We start from the raw sequence: 23,372 nt of genomic DNA, 5'->3' as shown, positions 1-23,372 counted from the left end.
GCGTTGAAGTATACACACTTGAGCCCATCTCTGTGTCCGCAAGTATTCCCTGTCAGTGCTACCTTCTTCACAGCCTCCCCACACACTTGGACATCCTGACAAACAGCTAGCCTCCTTGCTGGACTACAAGTCCGGATCCCATCCCCCTGCCAAATTAGTTTAACCCCGCCCCCCCCCGAAGAGTGCTAGCAAACCTACCCCCCAGGATATTGGTGCCCTTCTGGTTCAGGTGCAACCCGTCCTGCTTGTACAGGTCCCACCTTCCCCAGAATGCAGTCCAATTGTCCAGATACCTGAAGCCCTCCCTCCTACACCATCCTTGCAGCCACGTGTTCATCTGCACTCTCTCCCTATTCCTTGCCTCACTGTCACGTGGCACCAGCAACAACCCAGAGATGACGACTCTGTCCATCCTAGCTTTCAGCTTCCAGCCTAACTCCTTGAGCTCCTGAATGACCTCCCCACCTCTCTTCCTACCTATGTCGTTGGTGCCAACGTGCACCACGACTTCTGGCTGCACACCCTCCCCCTTAAGGATTCTGAAGACACGGTCCGAGACGTCTCGGACCCTGGCACCCGGGAGGCAACAAACCATCCGAGAGTCTCGCCCATGTCCACAGAACCGCCTGTCCGTCCCTCTAACTAGAGAGTCCCCTATAACTAGCGCTCTCCTCCTCTCCCCCTTTCCCTTCTGAGTCTCAGAGCCAGACCTCACGCCAGAGACCCGGTCGCTGCAGCTTACCCCTGCTAGGCCGATGGATTCTGTTCTAAGAATCCATCTCGGAGACACTCCACAATGTCTCTTTCTTGGGGTCCAGTACCACCCTGATTCTCCCAGTCTACCTGCATGTTGAAATCCTCCATAACAACTGTAGTAACATCTTTGCGACAGGCCAATTTCAGCTCCTTATTCAACTTACACACTACATCCAGGCTACTGTTTGGGGGCCTGTAGATAACTCCCATGAGGGTCTTTTTACCCTTAGAATTTCTCAGCTCTATCCACACTGACTCTACATCCCCTGATTCTAGGTACCCCCGTGCAAGGGATTGAATATCGTCCCTTACCAACGTGGCCACCCTCTGGCCGTCAGTCTGTCCTTACGATAACACGTGTATCCTTGAATATTCATTTCCCAGGCCCTGTCCACTTGAAGCCACGTCTCAGTTATCCCCACAATATCGTATCTGCCAATTTCCAAATGATCCTCAAGCTCATCCATCTTATTTCTAATGCTTCGTGCATTCATATATAATATTTTGAATTTGTTACTGCCCTCACCCCTCCTATCAATCCCTATTTCACTTGACCTTACGGTGTGATCCTTTTTTGAGTTTTCTGCTCCATTGATTCCCTTATCTTTCTTGACTTCCCTTGTTCTAACTTTTCCTTTAACTTCCTCGTTAAACTTCCAGTTTGTCCGTCCGTCCCCCCCCCCGCTATTTAGTTTAAACGCAGCTGTGTTTCAGTAGCAAACCTGCCTGCCAGAATGCTGGTCCCCCATCTATTAAGGTGCAAACCGTCCCTCGTGTATAATTTATCCTTACCACAAAACATACCCCAGTGATCCAAGAATTTAAATCCTTGCTTCCTGCACCAGTTCCCCAGCCACACCTTCAAGTCCATTACCTCCCTGTTTCTGGCCTCACCAGCCCGAGGAACTGGAAGCAAACCGGAGATAACCACCCTGGACGTCCTGCTTTTCAGCCTTCTTCCTAGTTCTCCGAAGTCCCGCTGTAGAATGTCCCTCCTCTTCTTCCGAATGTCATTTGTGCTGACATGTACCACCACCTCTGGCTCTTCACCTTCAGGAGGTGTGTTACTCACTGCAGGTTTCCCAGCCTCTGACCTACTTTTGTGTTTATGTGGTGAGTCCAGTTGAATTTCTGGTCAATGGTAACCACCAGGCTGTCGATAGTGGGAGTGTCAGTGATGGTAACCCCCAGGATGTCGACACTGGGGGATTCAGTGATGGTAACCCCCAGGATGTCGACACTGGGGGATTCAGTGATGGTAACACCATTGAATGTCACGGAATCTGGCAATTGTGTGGCACTCACCCCTAACCCTCCTACCTCTCAACCCTGATCCAATTAAAAGCTGGAACAGGCTTGAGGGCCTAATCTTTTTTCTATTTTTTTTTGTTGTCTAATGGTCTCACTTTTCCCCCCTGACCCTTTTCCTATCTGCGGATATACACTCACTGTTTACAGAAGGAGCTTATTCATTCCAATCTCTTCCTGTGTCTTTCCCCCAGGTCGATGGGGTCAGTTACCTGCTGCAAGAGATTTATGGAATTGAAAATAAGTATAACTCGCAGCAATCGAAGGTGGGAAACGGGAAACTTCCACATTTATGGAGGAAGGGTCTGAGGATGACTTTACTGTGGGGGGGGGGGTTACTGTGGGGGGGTTTTACTGTGGGGGGGGTTTACTGTGGGGGGGGGGTTTACTGTGGGGAGGGGGGTTACTGTGGGGGGGTTTACTGTGGGGGGGGTTACTGTGGGGAGGTTTACTGTGGGGGGGGGGTTTACTGTGGGGAGGGGGGTTACTGTGGGGGGGTTTACTGTGGGGGGGGTTTACTGTGGGGGGGTTTACTGTGGGGGGGGGTTTACTGTAGGGGGGGTTTACTGTGGGGGGGTTTACTGTGGGGGGGGGTTTACTGTGGGGGGGTTTACTGTGGGGGGGGTTTACTGTGGGGGGGGGTTTACTGTGGGGGGGGGTTTACTGTGGGGGGGTTTACTGTGGGGGGGGTTTACTGTGGGGGGGTTTACTGTGGGGGGGTTTACTGTGGGGGGGGGTTTACTGTGGGGGGGTTTACTGTGGGGGGGGTTTACTGTGGGGGGGTTTACTGTGGGGGGGGTTTACTGTGGGGGGTTTACTGTGGGGGGGTTTACTGTGGGGGTGGGGTTACTGTGGGGGGGTTTACTGTGGGGGGGGTTTACTGTGGGGGGGGTTTTACTGTGGGGGGGTTACTGTGGGGGGGGTTTACTGTGGGGGGAGGTTTTACTGTGGGGGGGTTTTACTGTGGGGGGGTTTACTCTGGGCGGTTTACTGTGGGGGGGTTTACTGTGTGGGGGGTTTTAGTGTGGGGGCTTTTACTGTGGGGGGGTTACTGTGGGGGGGGTTACTGTTGGGGGGGGTATACTGTGGGGGGGGTTTTACTGTGGGGGAGGTTTTACTGGGGGGGTTTACTGTGGGGGGGTTACTGTGGGGGGGGTTTACTGTGGGGGGGGTTTACTGTGGGGGGGGTTTACTGTGGGGGGGGTTACTGTGGGGGGGGTTTACTGTGGGGGGGTTTTACTGTGGGGGGGGTTTACTGTGGGGGTGTGGGTATACCGCGGGGCGTGGGTTTACAGCGGGGCATGGGGTCACTGCCGGGGGGGGGCGGGGTTTGGGGCTAAGGGGATAATTTGTTTCTCTTCTGTCCCACTCTCCCTTCCAGACCTGACCCCCTCCCCAGTCTCCCCTCCTCTTCCCCCCCTCCCCGGGGTGACCCCTTGCTCAGTGCTGCTCTCGGTCTCTCTCTGTCTGCCCTCGGTGTCTAGGTCCCAGCCGATGAGCTGAGTGATAACAGTGCGGAGTGTGTCGTTTGTCTGTCTGATGTCCGGGACACCCTTATCCTACCCTGTCGTCATCTGTGTCTCTGCAATGCCTGTGCTGACACCCTCCGATACCAAGCCAACAACTGCCCAATCTGCCGGCTCCGTAAGATCACCATAACCGCTTAATAACCAGTGTGACCGCTTATAACCAGTGTGACCGCTTAGTAACCAGTGTGACCGCTTATAACCAGTGTGACCGCTTAGTAACCAGTGTAACCGCTAAATGACCAGTGTGACCGCTTAGTAACCTCTGTAACCGCTTAGTAACTAGTGTAACCGCTTAATGACCAGTGTGATCGCTTAGTAAACTGTGTAACCGCTAAGTAACCAGTGTGACCACTTAATAACCTGTGTAACCGCTTATAACCAGTGTGACCGCTTAGTAACCAGTGTGACCGCTTATAACCAGTATGACTGCTAAGTAACCAGTGTGACAGCTTATTAACCAGTGTGACTACTTAGTAACCAGTGTGACCGCTTAGTAAGCTGTGTAACCACTTAGTAACCAGTGTGACCGCTTATTAACCAGTGTGACCGCTTAGTAACCTGTGCAACCGCTTAGTAACCAGTGTGCCAATTTGTAACCACTTAGTAACCAGTGTAACTGCTTAGTAACCTGTGTGCTAATTTGTAACCACTTAGTAACCAGTGAAACTGCTTTGTAACTAATGTAACCACTTAATAACCAGTTTAACTGCTTAGTAACCTGCATGAGCACTTAGTAACCAATGTGACCTCTCAGTAACAATAACCAGTCTACTCTGCTAGTAACCACTGTGTCCCACTAGTTACCAGAATGGCCACTCAGTAACCAGAGTTCCTTCTCTCATAACCAATATGCCCCCAACTACAGTAATGAGTGTAGCCCTCTAGTAACCGGTGTGCCCCACTAGTTACCACTGTGACCAATAATACCAGTGTGCACCATCATGCCATGGCCCTCGCCAAGCTCTTCCACTACAGTTACAACACTGGCATCAACCCGACAATGGGGAAAATTGCCCAGGTATGTCCTGGACACAAAAAGCAGGACAAAGCAACCCACATGACATGTCCCACATCCACAAACTTCCCTCCCCCCCACCCGGCGCTCAGTAACAGCAGTGTGTACCATCCCCTCCCTCCCTCCCTCCCCACTGACACTCAGTAACAGCAGTGTGTACCATCCCCTCCCCCCCCCACCCACTGACACTCAGTAACAGCAGTGTGTACCATCCCCTCCCTCCCCCCACCGACGCTCAGTAACAGCAGTGTGTACCATCCCCTCCCTCCCCCCCCCACCGACACTCAGTAACAGCAGTGTGTACCATCCCCTCCCTCCCCCCACCGACGCTCAGTAACAGCAGTGTGTACCATCCCCCCCCCCCCACCGACGCTCAGTAACAGCAGTGTGTACCATCCCCTCCCTCCCCCCCACCGACACTCAGTAACAGCAGTGTGTACCATCCCCTCCCTCCCCCAACCGACACTCAGTAACAGCAGTGTGTACCATCCCCTCCCTCCCCCAACCGACACTCAGTAACAGCAGTGTGTACCATCCCCTCCCTCCCTCCCCCCCCCACCGACGCTCAGTAGCAGCAGTGTGTACCATCCCCTCCCTCCCTCCCCCCACCGACGCTCAGTAACAGCAGTGTGTACCATCCCCTCCCTCCCTCCCCCCACCGACGCTCAGTAACAGCAGTGTGTACCATTCCCTCCCTCCCCCCCACCGACACTCAGTAACAGCAGTGTGTACCATCCCCTCCCTCCCCCCCACCGACGCTCAGTAACAGCAGTGTGTACCATCCCCTCCCTCCCCCCCCACCGACGCTCAGTAACAGCAGTGTGTACCATCCCCTCCCTCCCCCCACCGACATTCAGTAACAGCAGTGTGTACCATCCCCTCCCTCCCTCCCCCCCACTGACACTCAGTAACAGCAGTGTGTACCATCCCCTCCCTCCCCCCACCGACGCTCAGTAACAGCAGTGTGTACCATCCCCTCCCTCCCCCCCCACCGACGCTCAGAAACAGCAGTGTGTACCATTCCCTCCCCCCCCCACCGGCGCTCAGTAACAGCAGTGTGTACCATCCCCTCCCTCCCCCCCACCGACGCTCAGTAACAGCAGTGTGTACCATCCCCTCCCTCCCCCCCACCGACGCTCAGTAACAGCAGTGTGTACCATCCCCTCCCTCCCCCCCACCGACACTCAGTAACAGCAGTGTGTACCATCCCCTCCCTCCCCCCCACCGACACTCAGTAACAGCAGTGTGTACCATCCCCTCCCTCCCCCCCCACCAGCGCTCAGTAACAGCAGTGTGTACCATTCCCTCCCCCCCCACCGACGCTCAGTAACAGCAGTGTGTACCATCCCCTCCCTCCCCCCCCCACCAGCACTCAGTAACAGCAGTGTGTACCATCCCCTCCCTCCCCCCCCCACCAGCACTCAGTAACAGCAGTGTGTACCATCCCCTCCCTCCCCCCCCCACCAGCACTCAGTAACAGCAGTGTGTACCATCCCCTCCCTCCCCTCCCACCGGCACTCAGTAACAGCAGTATTTACCATCCCCTCCCTCCCACCCCACCGACACTCAGTAACATTAGTGTGTACCATCCCCTCCCCCCCCCCCCCCCATCGGCACTCAGTAGCAGCAGTGTGTACTATCTACAAGATGCACTGCAGAAATTCACCAAAGATCCTCAAACAGCACCTTTCAAACCCATAACTCCTTCCATTTAGAAGGACAAGGGCAGCAGGTACATGGGAACACCACCCCCTGCTAGTTCCTCTCTAAGCCAGTTACTATCCTGACTTGGAAATATATCGCTGTTCCTTCAGTGTCACTGGGTCAGAATCCTGGAATCCCCTCCCTAAGGGACATTGTGGGTCTACCCACAGCACAGGGACTGCAGCAGGTCAACAAGGCAGCTCATCCCCACCTTCTCAAGGGGCAACTAGGGACAGTAATGACTCATAGCTAGTGACACCCACATCATATGAATTAATAAAACACAAAGAGTGCTCTCCCCTCAGTTTGTTTCTCTCTGGTCTGACACAGTTTAAGGAGTGTCACTGGGATTGTGTTCTCTGGGGTAGTGAATGTTGATGTGCAGAGGAAATGGGGTGGAGTGAGCCGTGAACCAATCGCAGAGGTTTGAGGCCAGGAGCAGGGGTAACATCACTGATCTGTGTGTGTGTGTCTGTCTGTCTGTGTGTCTGTCTTTCTCTCTCTCTATCTCTCTATCTCTCTATCTCTCTCTCTCTGTCTCTCTCACTCTGTCTCTCTCTCTCTCTCTGTCTGTCTTTCTCTCTCTCTGTCTCCCACGCTCTCTCTCTCTGTCTCTCTCTCACGCTGTCTCTCTCTCTCACTCTCTTTCTCTCTCTCTCTCGTGCAGCATTCCGTGCTCTCCTGCAAATCCGGGCGATGAGGAAGAAAGTGGATCCTCTGACACCGAGTGGCTACAACCCTATCATCACATCGCAGATAGCTGAGACTGATGATCATCCGGTGGGTAGCAGGAGAGAGCCAAGGACTGATCCATCCTCCTGGTCACTCCTGAGATCATTGTGGAGGGGGAGTGAGGGGCGGGTGGAGGGGTGTGGTGTGGGGATGGGGTCCTGTCTGTGAGCACCTGCAAGCCTTAGATGAACCTGTAATGATAGGGGATTGAAATTAATCTCAATGATAACGGATGAAGGATCAGTTTAAAAGTTATTATTGAAATAATTATTAAAGTCATGATGAAAATAATGACTATTACCAGCAATCCCAGTGCCATTAGTGGGAGACCTGGGTATGAATGACTGTGACACTGCAGTTTCTGATTGGCAGTAGTCACTGCTTGCCCCTGATCGGATCCTGGCGTCTGGCTGTGGGTCAGCTCCATGGGATTGAGGTCGTGCCAGTTTCCCTCCCATTGCAGAGGTGACATGGGGGAATCCTCTGCCTCACTAACCCTCTGGCACTGTGACTAAAGCCTGACCATTCTGATTATTTCTGTACCTACAGACACTGACTGAGCTGCTAATTAGTTCCATGGTTTTCTGTCTGGTCCTAGATTCCCAGCAGAACATGCAGTATTTTACTGTTGGATTGGTTTTTGTCAGTGCTAGTAAATGTGACTAACCTCCTTTCTCCAGGCTTCTGATCATATCCCTGTGGGCTATGAGGTCGTTTCACTGCTCGAAGCTTTGAACGGACCCCTCACTCCTTCACCTTCAGCTCCTCCCATTCACCGGGTTAGAGATGGCCTCACACCCAGTCCCTTACCTACCATTGGACCTGATGGACGAACCCTTCCTGTGCACACTTTGTCTCCATTGGACAGAGTTTGTGACAACACCAACCAAGGCTTCAAGCTGAAGAAAAGCTCTTCCAAGTAAGAAAAGCTCTCGCTGCCGACAAAACACAGTCTCACTCTCTGTCCCTCTATCACGCACGCTCTCTGTTTCTGTCTGGGTCTCTCTCTCTCACTCAGTCTCTCATTCTCACTCCCTCACTCTCTCTCTCTCTCTCTCTCTCTCTCACTCTCACTGTACCTCTATCACACACTCTGTCTGTTTCTCTCTGTGTCTCTCTGTAGGCCTCACTCATTTTCTCTCTCTCTCTCTGTCTCTCACTGTCACTTTGCTAACAGGATTCACTCTTTCCCTCAAGGTCAGTCTCACGCAGCTCGTCCATTCTTCATGAGGAAGATGAAGAGAAATCATTCAGTGACAGGGAGATAGTGTCCCCCATAAAACAGAACAATCAGGAGATTGAGGTAAGTTCCCACTAACCTGCGGTAAGATTAATGCACTCTGCCAGCTCACTGTGATGCCGGAGGGCAAAACCACTGCCTGCTCTAACTAGAAAAGACTCTTGTTGTAACAGGAACTAGTTCATCACACATTTCACCGAGCTTTGGAGGGGGGTGTACCATTGCTCTGATCCCATATTCCACAGGACACAACATAAAATCAAAGGACACTTTCCAGTTACCCAACATGGCCAGTTAAATACCTCAGCGATATCAGCTTTAAAACAAGATCCAGCAACCAAGTCTCCTCATGGCAAAACCTACTCAGTGAAAATGCAATCATTAGATAATTTACACTGTCAGCAGATAGAAGCATAAATGCTTATCTCAATAAAGATTCCCAACACACACACACACCACGACACCCCCACACAAACACACACACACACCCCAACAGACACACACACCCGGACACACACCGCGACACACACACACCACGACACACACACACCCGGACACGCACACCCCAACACACACACACACACACACACACACACCGCGACACACACACACCCCAACAGACACACACACCCGGACACACACACCGCGACACACACACACCACGATACACACACACACACCCGGACATACACACACCACGACACACACACACCCCCCCCCACACACACACACACACACACACCCCCCAACACACACACACACCCCAACCCACACACACGCACCCAGACACACACACACCCGGACACACACACAGCCCCGGACACACACACACACACACACCAACACACACACACAATGACACACACACACACACACATCCCAACACACACCCGGACATACACACACCACGACACACACACACACACGGACACACACACACACACCCAACACACACACCCCAACACACACCCCAACACACACACACACACCATGACACACACACCCCAACACACAAACACACACACCCGGGCACACTCACACACACCCGGACACGGACACACACCCCAACACACACACACCCGGACACACACACGCACACACCATGACACATATACACACACCCCAACACACACGCACACACACACCCAGACACACACACACACCCCAACAAACACACACACACACCCGGAAACACACACACACCCGGACACATACACACACCCAGACACACACACACACACACACACACACACCCCAACACACACACACACACACCCAGACACACACACACACTCGGACACATACAAACACACACCGACACACTCACCCCCCAACACAAACACACACACCGACACACACACACCGACACACATACACACCAACACATACACACCCCGACACAAACACACACCCCGACATACATACACCAACACACACCCGGACACAATCACACACATACATCCACACCGACACACACATCTACACACCTGGACACACACACACCGACACACACACACCGACACACACCCATACCCGACACACACACACACCGACGCGCACACACACACACACCCGGACACACACACACACACACCACGACACACACGCACCCCAACAAACAAACACACACCCGGACACACTCACACACACTCGGACACGGACACACACCCCAACACACACACACCCGGACACACACACCCGGACACACACCCCAACACACACGGACACACACACACCCAGACACACACACACACACCCCGACACACACACACACCCCGACACACATACACCAACACACACCCAGACACACACACACATACACATCGACACACACATCTACACACCCGGACACACACACACACCGACACGCACACACACCGACACACACACCCATACCCGACACACACACACCCCGACACACATACACCAACACACACCCAGACACACACACACACACACACACACACACCCCAACACACACACCCGGACACACACACGCACACACATATCCGGATACCCGGGCACGGACACACACCCCAACACACACGGACACACACATACCGACACACACACACACCCCGACACACACACACACCTCGACACACATACACCAACACACACCCAGACACACACACACATCGACACACACATCTACACACACACACACACACACACACACACACACACACACATCCGGAGACATACACACACACCGACACAGACACCCCAACACACACACACACACACACACACACCCAGACACACACACACACATATCCGGATACCCGGGCACGGACACACACCCCAACACACACTCCCGGACACACACACACACATCCGGAGACATACACACACACCGACACAGACACCCCAACACACACACACACACACCCAGACACACACACACACATATCCGGATACCCGGGCACGGACACACACCCCAACACACACTCCCGGACACACGCACACACATCCCAACACACACACACAGACAGACAGCTTGTTCTGAGATACAATCTGAGGTGTTCCTTTCGTCACTTTCAAAAGAACAGCAAATTTCACCCTGAATTGAACAAGGAGTTTATTCTCAGAAATGAGCAGCTTGTTCTTAGCAGCCGTTCCTCTAACACTGCTCAAAAAACACCATCCTCCCTCACCCTGTCCCTGTTCAATAAAACACCACCCTCCCTCAGCCCGTCCTGTTCAATAAAACACCCCTCAGCCCGTCCCTGCTCAATAAAACACCACCCTCCCTCAGCCCATCCCTGTTCAATAAAATATCCCTCAGCCCGTCCCTGTTCAATAAAACACCACCCTCCCTCAGCCCGTCCCTGTTCAATAAAACACCATCCTCCCTCAGCCCGTCCCTGTTCAATAAAACACCACCCTCCCTCAGCCCGTCCCTGTTCAATAAAACACCACCCTCCCTCAGCCCGTCCCTGCTCAATAAAACACCATCCTCCCTCAGCCCATCCCTGTTCAATAAAACACCACCCTCCCTCAGCGTGTCTCTGTTCAATAAAACACCACCCTCCCTCAGCCTGTCCCTGCTCAATAAAACACCACCCTCCCTCAGCCTGTCCCTGCTCAATAAAACACCACCCTCCCTCAGCCCGTCCCTGTTCAATAAAATACCACCCTCCCTCAGCCCGTCCCTGCTCAATAAAACACCACCCTCCCTCAGCCCGTCCCTGTTCAATAAAACACCACCCTCCCTCAGCCTGTCCCTGCTCAATAAAACACCACCCTCCCTCAGCTCGTCCCTGCTCAATAAAACACCACCCTCCCTCATCCTGTCCCTGTTCAATAAAACACCACCCTCCCTCAGCCTGTCCCTGCTCAATAAAACACCACCTTCCCTCATCCTGTCCCTGTTCAATAAAACACCACCCTCCCTCAGCCTGTCCCTGTTCAATAAAACACCATCCTCCCTCAGCCCGTCCCTGTTCAATAAAACACCACCCTCCCTCAGCCTGTCCCTGTTCAATAAAACACCACCCTCCCTCAGCCCGTCCCTGTTCAATAAAACACCACCCTCCCTCAGCCCGTCCCTGCTCAATAAAACACCACCCTCCCTCAGCCCATCCCTGTTCAATAAAACACCACCCTCCCTCAGCGTGTCTCTGTTCAATAAAACACCACCCTCCCTCAGCCTGTCCCTGCTCAATAAAACACCACCCTCCCTCAGCCTGTCCCTGCTCAATAAAACACCACCCTCCCTCAGCCCGTCCCTGTTCAATAAAACACCACCCTCCCTCAGCCCGTCCCTGCTCAATAAAACACCACCCTCCCTCAGCCCGTCCCTGTTCAATAAAACACCATCCTCCCTCAGCCTGTCCCTGCTCAATAAAACACCACCCTCCCTCAGCCTGTCTCTGTTCAATAAAACACCACCCTCCCTCAGCCCGTCCCTGTTCAATAAAACACCACCCTCCCTCAGCCCATCCCTGTTCAATAAAACACCACCCTCCCTCAGCCTGTCCCTGCTCAATAAAACACCACCCTCCCTCAGCCCGTCCCTGTTCAATAAAACACCACCCTCCCTCAGCCTGTCCCTGTTCAATAAAACACCACCCTCCCTCAGCCCGTCCCTGTTCAATAAAACACCACCCTCCCTCAGCCCGTCCCTGTTCAATAAAACACCACCCTCCCTCAGCGTGTCTCTGTTCAATAAAACACCACCCTCCCTCAGCCCATCCCTGTTCAATAAAACACCACCCTCCCTCAGCCTGTCCCTGCTCAATAAAACACCACCCTCCCTCAGCCCGTCCCTGTTCAATAAAACACCACCCTCCCTCAGCCTGTCCCTGTTCAATAAAACACCACCCTCCCTCAGCCCGTCCCTGTTCAATAAAACACCACCCTCCCTCAGCCCGTCCCTGCTCAATAAAACACCACCCTCCCTCAGCCCATCCCTGTTCAATAAAACACCACCCTCCCTCAGCCTGTCTCTGTTCAATAAAACACCACCCTCCCTCAGCCTGTCTCTGTTCAATAAAACACCACCCTCCCTCAGCCCATCCCTGCTCAATAAAACACCACCCTCCCTCAGCCCGTCCCTGTTCAATAAAACACCACCCTCCCTCAGCTCGTCCCTGCTCAATAAAACACCACCCTCCCTCAGCCCGTCCCTGCTCAATAAAACACCACCCTCCCTCAGCCCGTCCCTGTTCAATAAAACACCACCCTCCCTCAGCCTGTCTCTGTTCAATAAAACACCACCCTCCCTCAGCCTGTCCCTGTTCAATAAAACACCACCCTCCCTCAGCCTGTCCCTGTTCAATAAAATACCACCCTCCCTCAGCCCGTCCCTGTTCAATAAAACACCACCCTCCCTCAGCCTGTCTCTGTTCAATAAAACACCACCCTCCCTCAGCCTGTCCCTGTTCAATAAAACACCACCCTCCCTCAGCCTGTCCCTGTTCAATAAAACACCACCCTCCCTCAGCCCGTCCCTGTTCAATAAAACACCACCCTCCCTCAGCCTGTCCCTGTTCAATAAAACACCACCCTCCCTCAGCCCGTCCCTGTTCAATAAAACACCACCCTCCCTCAGCCCGTCCCTGTTCAATAAAACACCACCCTCCCTCAGCGTGTCTCTGTTCAATAAAACACCACCCTCCCTCAGCCCATCCCTGTTCAATAAAACACCACCCTCCCTCAGCCTGTCCCTGCTCAATAAAACACCACCCTCCCTCAGCCCGTCCCTGTTCAATAAAACACCACCCTCCCTCAGCCTGTCCCTGTTCAATAAAACACCACCCTCCCTCAGCCCGTCCCTGTTCAATAAAACACCACCCTCCCTCAGCCCGTCCCTGCTCAATAAAACACCACCCTCCCTCAGCCCATCCCTGTTCAATAAAACACCACCCTCCCTCAGCCTGTCTCTGTTCAATAAAACACCACCCTCCCTCAGCCCATCCCTGCTCAATAAAACACCACCCTCCCTCAGCCCGTCCCTGTTCAATAAAACACCACCCTCCCTCAGCTCGTCCCTGCTCAATAAAACACCACCCTCCCTCAGCCCGTCCCTGCTCAATAAAACACCACCCTCCCTCAGCCCGTCCCTGTTCAATAAAACACCACCCTCCCTCAGCCTGTCTCTGTTCAATAAAACACCACCCTCCCTCAGCCTGTCCCTGTTCAATAAAACACCACCCTCCCTCAGCCTGTCCCTGTTCAATAAAATACCACCCTCCCTCAGCCCGTCCCTGTTCAATAAAACACCACCCTCCCTCAGCCTGTCTCTGTTCAATAAAACACCACCCTCCCTCAGCCCATCCCTGTTCAATAAAACACCACCCTCCCTCAGCCCATCCCTGTTCAATAAAACACCACCCTCCCTCAGCCCATCCCTGTTCAATAAAACACCACCCTCCCTCAGCCCGTCCCTGTTCAATAAAACACCACCCTCCCTCAGCGTGTCTCTGTTCAATAAAACACCACCCTCCCTCAGCCCATCCCTGCCCAATAAAACACCACCCTCCCTCAGCCTGTCCCTGCTCAAAAAAACACCACCCTCCCTCAGCCCATCCCTGTTCAATAAAACACCACCCTCCCTCAGCCTGTCTCTGTTCAATAAAACACCACCCTCCCTCAGCCCATCCCTGTTCAATAAAACACCACCCTCCCTCAGCCTGTCCCTGTTCAATAAAATACCACCCTCCCTCAGCCCATCCCTGTTCAATAAAACACCACCCTCCCTCAGCCCATCCCTGTTCAATAAAACACCACCCTCCCTCAGCCCGTCCCTGTTCAATAAAACACCACCCTCCCTCAGCCCGTCCCTGCTCAATAAAACACCACCCTCCCTCAGCCCGTCCCTGCTCAATAAAACACCACCCTCCCTCAGCCTGTCTCTGTTCAGAAGCTGGGTCCATATCAAAGCACAGACGTCCCTCCAGTTGAGTGATACTAAGAAAAACGTGTTTTTAAATGAAATTTCCAAGGTACACAGTAACCTCTCAATGACCTCTATTTAAATAAACCTTTCAGGTATATCCACATAACTTGAAATAAGATCATTTTTCACAATCCTTCACAGTCTTAGTACTTGAAGGAATATTGGCTCAGATTTTCCGAGGAGTAGCCATGACCGTAGGAATGTAATTTTGTTCCTATTTATATCAATTAAAAAGACGTTGAACTCCCACACCGACCACATCCGGCTGAAGTACGTGACTCCCAGCCCCTCGGTTAGAAGGTCACGTACGGACCGTCAGCTAATCCTCCTGGAGCCGATGTGGTATCAGCACAGTGCAGGAGGCTGGGGACATTTGGCACTCCTCAGTTTTAACCCTTTCACATCCATAAACAAATTTAAAGAAGGGCCACTTTAACCCCAGAGTAAAGACAGTGATCCTGACTAAAGGACTTGTCTTTTGGAGAGAGGTTAGTGGGGAGTTGAAAGTGGAGTTAGGCTTATTCCATTTGAGTGTCTCAGATACATGTTCCCTGAGCTGGGCCTGTTGTTACTCAGGATTCAAGTGCTACTCCTGAGAGTGAGAATGTGACCCTATCATCATCTGGAGCTGTCGACCAGTCTTCATGTACCGGCACACCACTGTCCTCCACCATTACATCACCAGAAGGTAATCCAACCCAACTCCTCCTGCTCGACAACATTTCAGGAGTCTCTGCAAGGGTTCAGGACTGGCACAAGGTAGGAAAGGCAGCTGTGGAGTGGGCTTAAGGTGCTTTCCAAAAGATATAAATAGGTGAGTGGGGAAAGATGTAGCAAAAAGAGTATAACGTGGGAAAATGTGACATTTTTGGCCGAATGAGTAAAGAGGAAGCTGCTTATTTAAACAGTGAGAGGGCGCAGAGTCTCGGAGGGGGGTCCGATTGCATGAATCACTGAAGGTTAGTCTGCAGATCCAGCAACTCATCAGGAAAGCAAAGTGAATGTAATGTTTTATTGTGAGGGGAATTGATAAGGGCAGTTCTGCTCCAGTTAAAGAGGGCACATCTGGTGGACTGAGTACAGTACAGATCAGTGTCCTGACAGATGGATCTTAACATGCAGGAAGCAACTCAGTGAATGTTCACTAAGCAAATCCCTGTGATGAGAGGTTGCTGCTCTTGCTGCTTTTTATCTACTGCAGTTCAGAAGAGTCAGACACAATTGGGGGTGAGAGATGGGAATGGGTGGGGGTTACAGGAGGGGCAGTTGATGATTATTGGGGTGGGAGGAGTGGATCACAGCGTATGAAGGTGGCAATGAGAAGCTGCCCTACCTACTGTTGGATAAAGGTTGTTTGTTTGTCCTATTCACACATGCATACAGAGTGAGTTGAAATCAGTGTCCATTTCAGGGACGCCCCGTCCCTCACCATCCATGCCCCGAAAGCACATGTGAACGTCTGTCCTGGGTCTCAGACAATAGTCTGCACTCACAGTCAGAGCCCCTGAGGAAGAGGGAGTCTGTGTCCCTGAGGATTCACTCCCAAAATCCCATTCCCAATCATTCTCTCACAATTAAGGAGAATCCCAAGGCATTTTATTCTTAGATAAGAAGCAAGACAGTAACCAGAGAAAGGATTGGTCCACTAAAGGACAATGAAGGAAGGCTGTGTGTCGAACCTGAGAGAATGGGTGAGATTCTGAATGATTACTTTGCATCAATGTTCACTGAGGAGAGGGACATGATGAATGTTGAGATTAGAGATAGAAGTTTGTTTACTCTGGATCGCGTTGACATAAGGAGGGAAGATGTGTTGGGTTGGCTTGAGGTTATTAAGGTGGGCAAATCCCCAGGACCGGATGGGATCTATCCCAGATTGCTGAGGGAGGCGAGACAGGAAATAGCTGGGGCCCTGACAGATATCTTTGTGGCATCCTTAAACACAGGTGAGGTGCCGGAGGACTGGAGAGTTGCTAATGTTGTCCCTCTGTACAAGAAGGGTAGTAGGGATATTCCAGGTAACTACAGACCAGTGAGCCTGGTGTTGGTGGTGGGAAAGTTGCTACAGAAGGTACTGAGGGATAAAATCTATTTATATTTGGAAAAGAATGGGCTTATCAGTGATAGGCAACATGGTTTTATGTGGGGGAGATTGTGCCTTACCAACTTAATAGAGTTCTTTGAGGAAGTGACCAAGTTGATAGATGAAGGAAGGGCTGTTGATGTCATATACGTGGACTTTAGTAAGGCGTTTGATAAGGTTCCCCATGGTAGACTAATAGAGAAAGTGACGTCACATGGTATGCAGGGTGTTCTAGCTAGGTGGATAAAGAACTGGTTGAGCAACAGGAGACAGAGAGTAGTAGTTGAAGGGAGTTTCTCGAAATGGAGAAAGGTGACCAGTGATGTTCCACAGGGGTCAGTGCGGGGCCACTGTTGTTAGTAATATACATAAATGATCTGGAAGAGGACACTGTTGGTATAATCAAGTTAGCAGATGATACGAAGACTGGTGGAGTAGCAGAAAGCATAAGGGTCTGTCAGAGAATACAGGAGGATATAGATAGGCTGGAGAGTTTGGTGGAAAAGTGGCAGATGGAGTTCAATCCAGACAAATGTGAGGTGATGCATTTTGGGAGGTCTAATTCTAGAGTGAACTATACTGTAAATGGAAGAGCCTTGGGAAAAGTTGACGGGCAGAGAGATCCGGGAGCGCAGGTCCATTGTACCCTGAAGGTGGCTGCACAGGTGGATAGAGTGGTCAAGAAGGCATATGGTCTGCTTGCCTTCATTGGACGGGGTATTGAGTATAAGAGCTGGCAGGTCATGTTAAAATTGTACAGGACATTGGTTTGGCTGCGTTTAGAATACTGTGTATAGTTCTGGGCGCCACATTACCAAAAGGATGTGGACACTATGGAGAGGGTGCTGAGAAGGTTTATGAGGATGTTGCCTGGTATGGAAGGTGCTAGCTATGAAGAGAGGTTGAGTAGGTTAGGTTTGTTTTCATTAGAAAAAAGGAGATTGAGGGCGGCCCTGATTGAGGTCTTACAGAATCATGAAGGGTATAGACAGGGTGGATAGAGACAAGCTTTTCCCCAGGGTGAGGGATTCAATAACGAGAGGTCACGCTTTCAAGGTGAGGGGTGAAAAGTTTAAGGGGATACACACGGCAAGTACTTCACACAGTGGGTGGTGGGTGTCTGGAACGCGTTGCCAGCAGAGGTGGTAGAGGCAGGCACGGCAGATTCATTTAAGGTGTGTCTGGACAGATGCATGAGTAGGTGGGGAGCAGAGGGATACAGATCCTTAGGAATTGGGCGATAGGTTTAGGCAGTAGATTTGGCTCGTCTCAGGCTTTAAGGGCCGAAGGGCCTGTTCCTGAGCTGTAAATTTTCTTTGTGTACACAGAGTATCTCAGTCCCCCACCCCTCAGTGTACACAGAGTATCTCCCCCCCTAGTATACAAAGCGTATCTCCCTACCCATCCCCAGTGTACACAGAGTATATCCCCCCGTGTACACAGAGTATCTCCCCCCCTTAGTGTACACAGAGTTTTTCCCCCACCCAGTGTACACAGAGTATCTCCCCCTCCCACCCTTAGTGTACACAGAGTATCTCCCCGCCGTGTACACAGAGTATCTCCCCGCCGTGTACACAGAGTATCTCCCCCCCAGTGTACACAGAGTATCTCCCCCCCAGTGTACACAGAGTATCTCCCCCCTCAGTGTACACAGAGTATCTCCCCCCTCAGTGTACACAGAGTATCTCCCCCCTCAGTGTACACAGAGTATATCCCCCCTCAGTATACACAGAGTATCTCCCCCCTCAGTGTACACAGAGTATCTCCCCCCTCAGTGTACACAGAGTATCTCCCCCCTCAGTGTACACAGAGTATCTCCCCCCCCCAGTGTACACAGAGTATCTCCCCCCCCAGTGTACACAGAGTATCTCCCCCCCCCCAGTGTACACAGAGTAAATCCCCCCCCCAGTGTACACAGAGTAAATCCCCCCCAGTGTACACAGAGTATCTCCCCCCCCCCAGTGTACACAGAGTATCTCCGTATCTCCCCCCCACCTCCCCACCCCCACATGGTGACCCTGTTCCTACCCTCCATGGCCAGGCCTTCATGTTGTGTTTCTGAATATTTCCTTTGCTCTGAGTGCCTTGATCCTGCACTGTCTCTGCGTGTGTCTCTTTGACTGTCTGTTTCTCTCTCTCTCGCCATCTCCCTCCCTCTCTCTCCCCTCTCCCTCTCTCTCTCTCTCCCCCTTGTTCTCTCCCTCTCTCTCCCCTCTCCCTCCCTCTCTCTCCCCCTTGTTCTCTCCCTCTCTCTCCCCTCTCCCTCCCTCTCTCTCCCCTCTCCCTCCCTCTCTCTCCCCTCTCCCTCCCTCTCTCTCCCCTCTCCCTCCCTCTCTCTCCCCTCTCCCTCCCTCTCTCTCCCCCTTGTTCTCTCCCTCTCTCTCCCCTCTCCCTCCCTCTCTCTCCCCTCTCCCTCCCTCTCTCTCCCCTCTCCCTCCCTCTCTCTCCCCCTTGTTCTCTCCCTCTCTCTCCCCTCTCCCTCCCTCTCTCTCCCCTCTCCCTCCCTCTCTCTCCCCCTTGTTCTCTCCCTCTCTCTCCCCTCTCCCTCCCTCTCTCTCCCCCTTGTTCTCTCCCTCTCTCTCCCCTCTCCCTCCCTCTCTCTCCCCCTTGTTCTCTCCCTCTCTCTCCCCTCTCCCTCCCTCTCTCTCCCCCTTGTTCTCTCCCTCTCTCTCCCCTCTCCCTCCCTCTCTCTCCCCCTTGTTCTCTCCCTCTCTCTCCCCTCTCCCTCCCTCTCTCTCCCCTCTCCCTCCCTCTCTCTCCCCTCTCCCTCCCTCTCTCTCCCCTCTCCCTCCCTCTCTCTCCCCTCTCCCTCCCTCTCTCTCCCCCTTGTTCTCTCCCTCTCTCTCCCCTCTCCCTCCCTCTCTCTCCCCCTCTCCCTCCCTCTCTCTCCCCTCTCCCTCCCTCTCTCTCCCCCTTGTTCTCTCCCTCTCTCTCCCCTCTCCCTCCCTCTCTCTCCCCTCTCCCTCCCTCTCTCTCCCCTCTCCCTCCCTCTCTCTCCCCCTTGTTCTCTCCCTCTCTCTCCCCTCTCCCTCCCTCTCTCTCCCCCTTGTTCTCTCCCTCTCTCTCCCCTCTCCCTCCCTCTCTCTCCCCTCTCCCTCCCTCTCTCTCCCCTCTCCCTCCCTCTCTCTCCCCCTTGTTCTCTCCCTCTCTCTCCCCTCTCCCTCCCTCTCTCTCCCCTCTCCCTCCCTCTCTCTCCCCCTTGTTCTCTCCCTCTCTCTCCCCTCTCCCTCCCTCTCTCTCCCCCTCTCCCTCCCTCTCTCTCCCCTCTCCCTCCCTCCCTCTCCCCCTTGTTCTCTCCCTCTCTCTCCCCTCTCCCTCCCTCTCTCTCCCCTCTCCCTCCCTCTCTCTCCCCTCTCCCTCCCTCTCTCTCCCCCTTGTTCTCTCCCTCTCTCTCCCCTCTCCCTCCCTCTCTCTCCCCCTTGTTCTCTCCCTCTCTCTCCCCTCTCCCTCCCTCTCTCTCCCCTCTCTCTCCCTCTCTCTCCCCTCTCCCTCCCTCTCTCTCCCCCTTGTTCTCTCCCTCTCTCTCCCCTCTCCCTCCCTCTCTCTCCCCTCTCCCTCCCTCTCTCTCCCCTCTCCCTCCCTCTCTCTCCCCTCTCCCTCCCTCTCTCTCCCCCTTGTTCTCTCCCTCTCTCTCCCCTCTCCCTCCCTCTCTCTCCCCTCTCCCTCCCTCTCTCTCCCCCTTGTTCTCTCCCTCTCTCTCCCCTCTCCCTCCCTCTCTCTCCCCCTCTCCCTCCCTCTCTCTCCCCTCTCCCTCCCTCTCTCTCCCCCTTGTTCTCTCCCTCTCTCTCCCCTCTCCCTCCCTCTCTCTCCCCTCTCCCTCCCTCTCTCTCCCCTCTCCCTCCCTCTCTCTCCCCCTTGTTCTCTCCCTCTCTCTCCCCTCTCCCTCCCTCTCTCTCCCCCTTGTTCTCTCCCTCTCTCTCCCCTCTCCCTCCCTCTCTCTCCCCTCTCTCTCCCTCTCTCTCCCCTCTCCCTCCCTCTCTCTCCCCCTTGTTCTCTCCCTCTCTCTCCCCTCTCCCTCCCTCTCTCTCCCCCTTGTTCTCTCCCTCTCTCTCCCCTCTCCCTCCCTCTCTCTCCCCCTTGTTCTCTCCCTCTCTCTCCCCTCTCCCTCCCTCTCTCTCCCCTCTCTCTCCCTCTCTCTCCCCTCTCCCTCCCTCTCTCTCCCCCTTGTTCTCTCCCTCTCTCTCCCCTCTCCCTCCCTCTCTCTCCCCCTTGTTCTCTCCCTCTCTCTCCCCTCTCCCTCCCTCTCTCTCCCCCTTGTTCTCTCCCTCTCTCTCCCCTCTCCCTCCCTCTCTCTCCCCTCTCTCTCCCTCTCTCTCCCCTCTCCCTCCCTCTCTCTCCCCCTTGTTCTCTCCCTCTCTCTCCCCTCTCCCTCCCTCTCTCTCCTCCTTGTTCTCTCCCTCTCTCTCCCCTCTCCCTCCCTCTCTCTCCCCCTTGTTCTCTCCCTCTCTCTCCCCTCTCCCTCCCTCTCTCTCCCCTCTCTCTCCCTCTCTCTCCCCTCTCCCTCCCTCTCTCTCCCCCTTGTTCTCTCCCTCTCTCTCCCCTCTCCCTCCCTCTCTCTCCCCCTTGTTCTCTCCCTCTCTCTCCCCTCTCCCTCCCTCTCTCTCCCCTCTCCCTCCCTCTCTCTCCCCTCTCCCTCCCTCTCTCTCCCCCTTGTTCTCTCCCTCTCTCTCCCCTCTCCCTCCCTCTCTCTCCCCCTTGTTCTCTCCCTCTCTCTCCCCTCTCCCTCCCTCTCTCTCCCCCTTGTTCTCTCCCTCTCTCTCCCCTCTCCCTCCCTCTCTCTCCCCTCTCCCTCCCTCTCTCTCCCCTCTCCCTCCCTCTCTCTCCCCCTTGTTCTCTCCCTCTCTCTCCCTCTCTCTCCCCCTTGTTCTCTCCCTCTCTCTCCCCTCTCCCTCCCTCTCTCTCCCCTCTCCCTCCCTCCCTCTCTCTCCCCCTTGTTCTCTCCCTCTCTCTCCCCTCTCCCTCCCTCTCTCTCCCCCTTGTTCTCTCCCTCTCTCTCCCCTCTCCCTCCCTCTCTCTCCCCTCTCCCTCCCTCTCTCTCCCCTCTCCCTCCCTCTCTCTCCCCCTTGTTCTCTCCCTCTCTCTGTTCTCTCTGTGTCTCTCAGATGGCAGCAGTCTGGTGCAGTCAGTGATGTCAATGGCATCCTCTCAGCTCAGCACAGACACCATCTCCTCGATGTCTGGCTCCTACCAGGCCCCTGGCCCTGATGATCTGTTGGAGTGTATTTCTGAAGAGCATCTGACACTGCCAGCCACACAGGAGGAAGATGAGGAGCTGAAGGTGAGACTCTGGCTATCACTGCCGAGGTCAGTATTTCACACAATCTCGACAGTGCAGCAAGAGGCCATTGGGGCCCATCCTGCTGCATTGGCTCTTCTAACAGGGCCACTCTCCTCCCTTTCCCTAATATCCCTGCCTGTTAATTCCACATAACCATCCTGTCTCCTTCTGAATGTCTCACTTGAACCTGCCTCCACCACATTTCCTGGCAGGGTCTTCCAGACCCTAACAACTCGCTGAGTGAGAATGTTTTATCTTCACCGGCTGCTTGCTTCATTTACAGATCACTTTGACTCTGTACCCTCACCTTCTGGATCCTGGTTCCTCAGTGGGAACCTATTCACTGTATCCAGTCCCCGTTCACCAGTGAAAATCCACTCATGATGTTCTTGCCTGTCAGTAATTACCCTCAAATCACTGACTGGCTCAGGCCATATTGGAGTCACCCACATTGCTGCCGGTCTGGAGTCACACGTAGGCGAGGCCAAGTGATGACAGCAGTTTCCTTCCCTAAAGTCCCCCAATGGGCTTTAACAACAATCCCCCAACAGTGCCAGGGCCACAGCGCTGAGCCTGAGAGTCATTTCAATTCCAGATTTCACTCAGTGGATTTGTGTTGGACAGTGAACCTGTGGGAATTGAAGCTATATCCCCAGGACTTTAGCTGCTGCTCTGGGTCACTAAGCCAGTGACAATCCCACTGCAACACTGCCACCCCACTGCTGTGGGGGATCTGACACTGTCCCTGTCAGGTATTAGCCTGCGAGTTTATGGGACTGTGTTTGGGATGGTGTCTGGCAGTGTGGGACTGTGGGAGGGTGTGTGTCAGGGTGGGACTGTGTTTGGGAGGGTGTATGTCAGTGTGGGACAGTGTTTGGGAGGGTATGTGTCAATGTGGAACTGTGGGAAGGTGTGTATCAGTGTGGGACTGTGTTTGGGAGGGTGGGTGTCATTGTGGGACTGTGTGGGTGTTTGGGAGGGTGTGTGTCAGTGTGGGACTGTGGGAGGATGTGTGTCAGTGTGGGACTGTGGGATGGAGTCTGGCAGTGTGTGACTGTGGGAGGGTGTATGTCAGTGAGGGACTGTGTTTGGGAGGGTGTGTTTCAGTGCGTGACTGTTGGAGGGTGTGTGTCAGTGTGGGACTGTGTTAGGGAGGGTGTGTTTCAGTGTTGGACTGTTTGAGGGTGTGTGTCAGTGAGGGACTGTGTTAGGGAGGGTGTGTTTCAGTGTGGGACTGTTGGAGGGTGTGTGTCAGTGTGGGACTGTGTTTGGGACGGTGTGTGTCAGTGTTGGACTGTGGAATGGTGTCTGGCAGTGTGGGACA

The 23,372-nt window shown here is 53.6% G+C and overlaps 1 protein-coding gene across 1 annotated transcript in view; it reads left to right on the top strand.

The window, feature by feature from the left end:
- LOC122547825 (E3 ubiquitin ligase RNF157-like) overlaps positions 1 to 23,372 on the top strand; it is a 53,378-nt gene that overhangs the window by 14,328 nt on the left and 15,678 nt on the right. Inside the window, exons 4-10 of the mRNA XM_088000797.1 lie at positions 2,259 to 2,330; positions 3,549 to 3,708; positions 6,980 to 7,092; positions 7,725 to 7,963; positions 8,242 to 8,347; positions 15,264 to 15,375; positions 21,873 to 22,048. Of these exons, the coding sequence (XP_087856923.1) occupies positions 2,259 to 2,330; positions 3,549 to 3,708; positions 6,980 to 7,092; positions 7,725 to 7,963; positions 8,242 to 8,347; positions 15,264 to 15,375; positions 21,873 to 22,048 (978 nt within the window). The remainder of the gene's footprint in view (positions 1 to 2,258; positions 2,331 to 3,548; positions 3,709 to 6,979; positions 7,093 to 7,724; positions 7,964 to 8,241; positions 8,348 to 15,263; positions 15,376 to 21,872; positions 22,049 to 23,372) is intronic.

This window comes from Chiloscyllium plagiosum, unplaced genomic scaffold, assembly GCF_037043375.1.
Source record: "Chiloscyllium plagiosum isolate Xiang-an unplaced genomic scaffold, Cpla_swu_hap1 HiC_scaffold_25, whole genome shotgun sequence".
Taxonomy (NCBI): domain Eukaryota; kingdom Metazoa; phylum Chordata; class Chondrichthyes; order Orectolobiformes; family Hemiscylliidae; genus Chiloscyllium; species Chiloscyllium plagiosum.
This window is presented reverse-complemented; position numbering and strand designations above follow the sequence as displayed.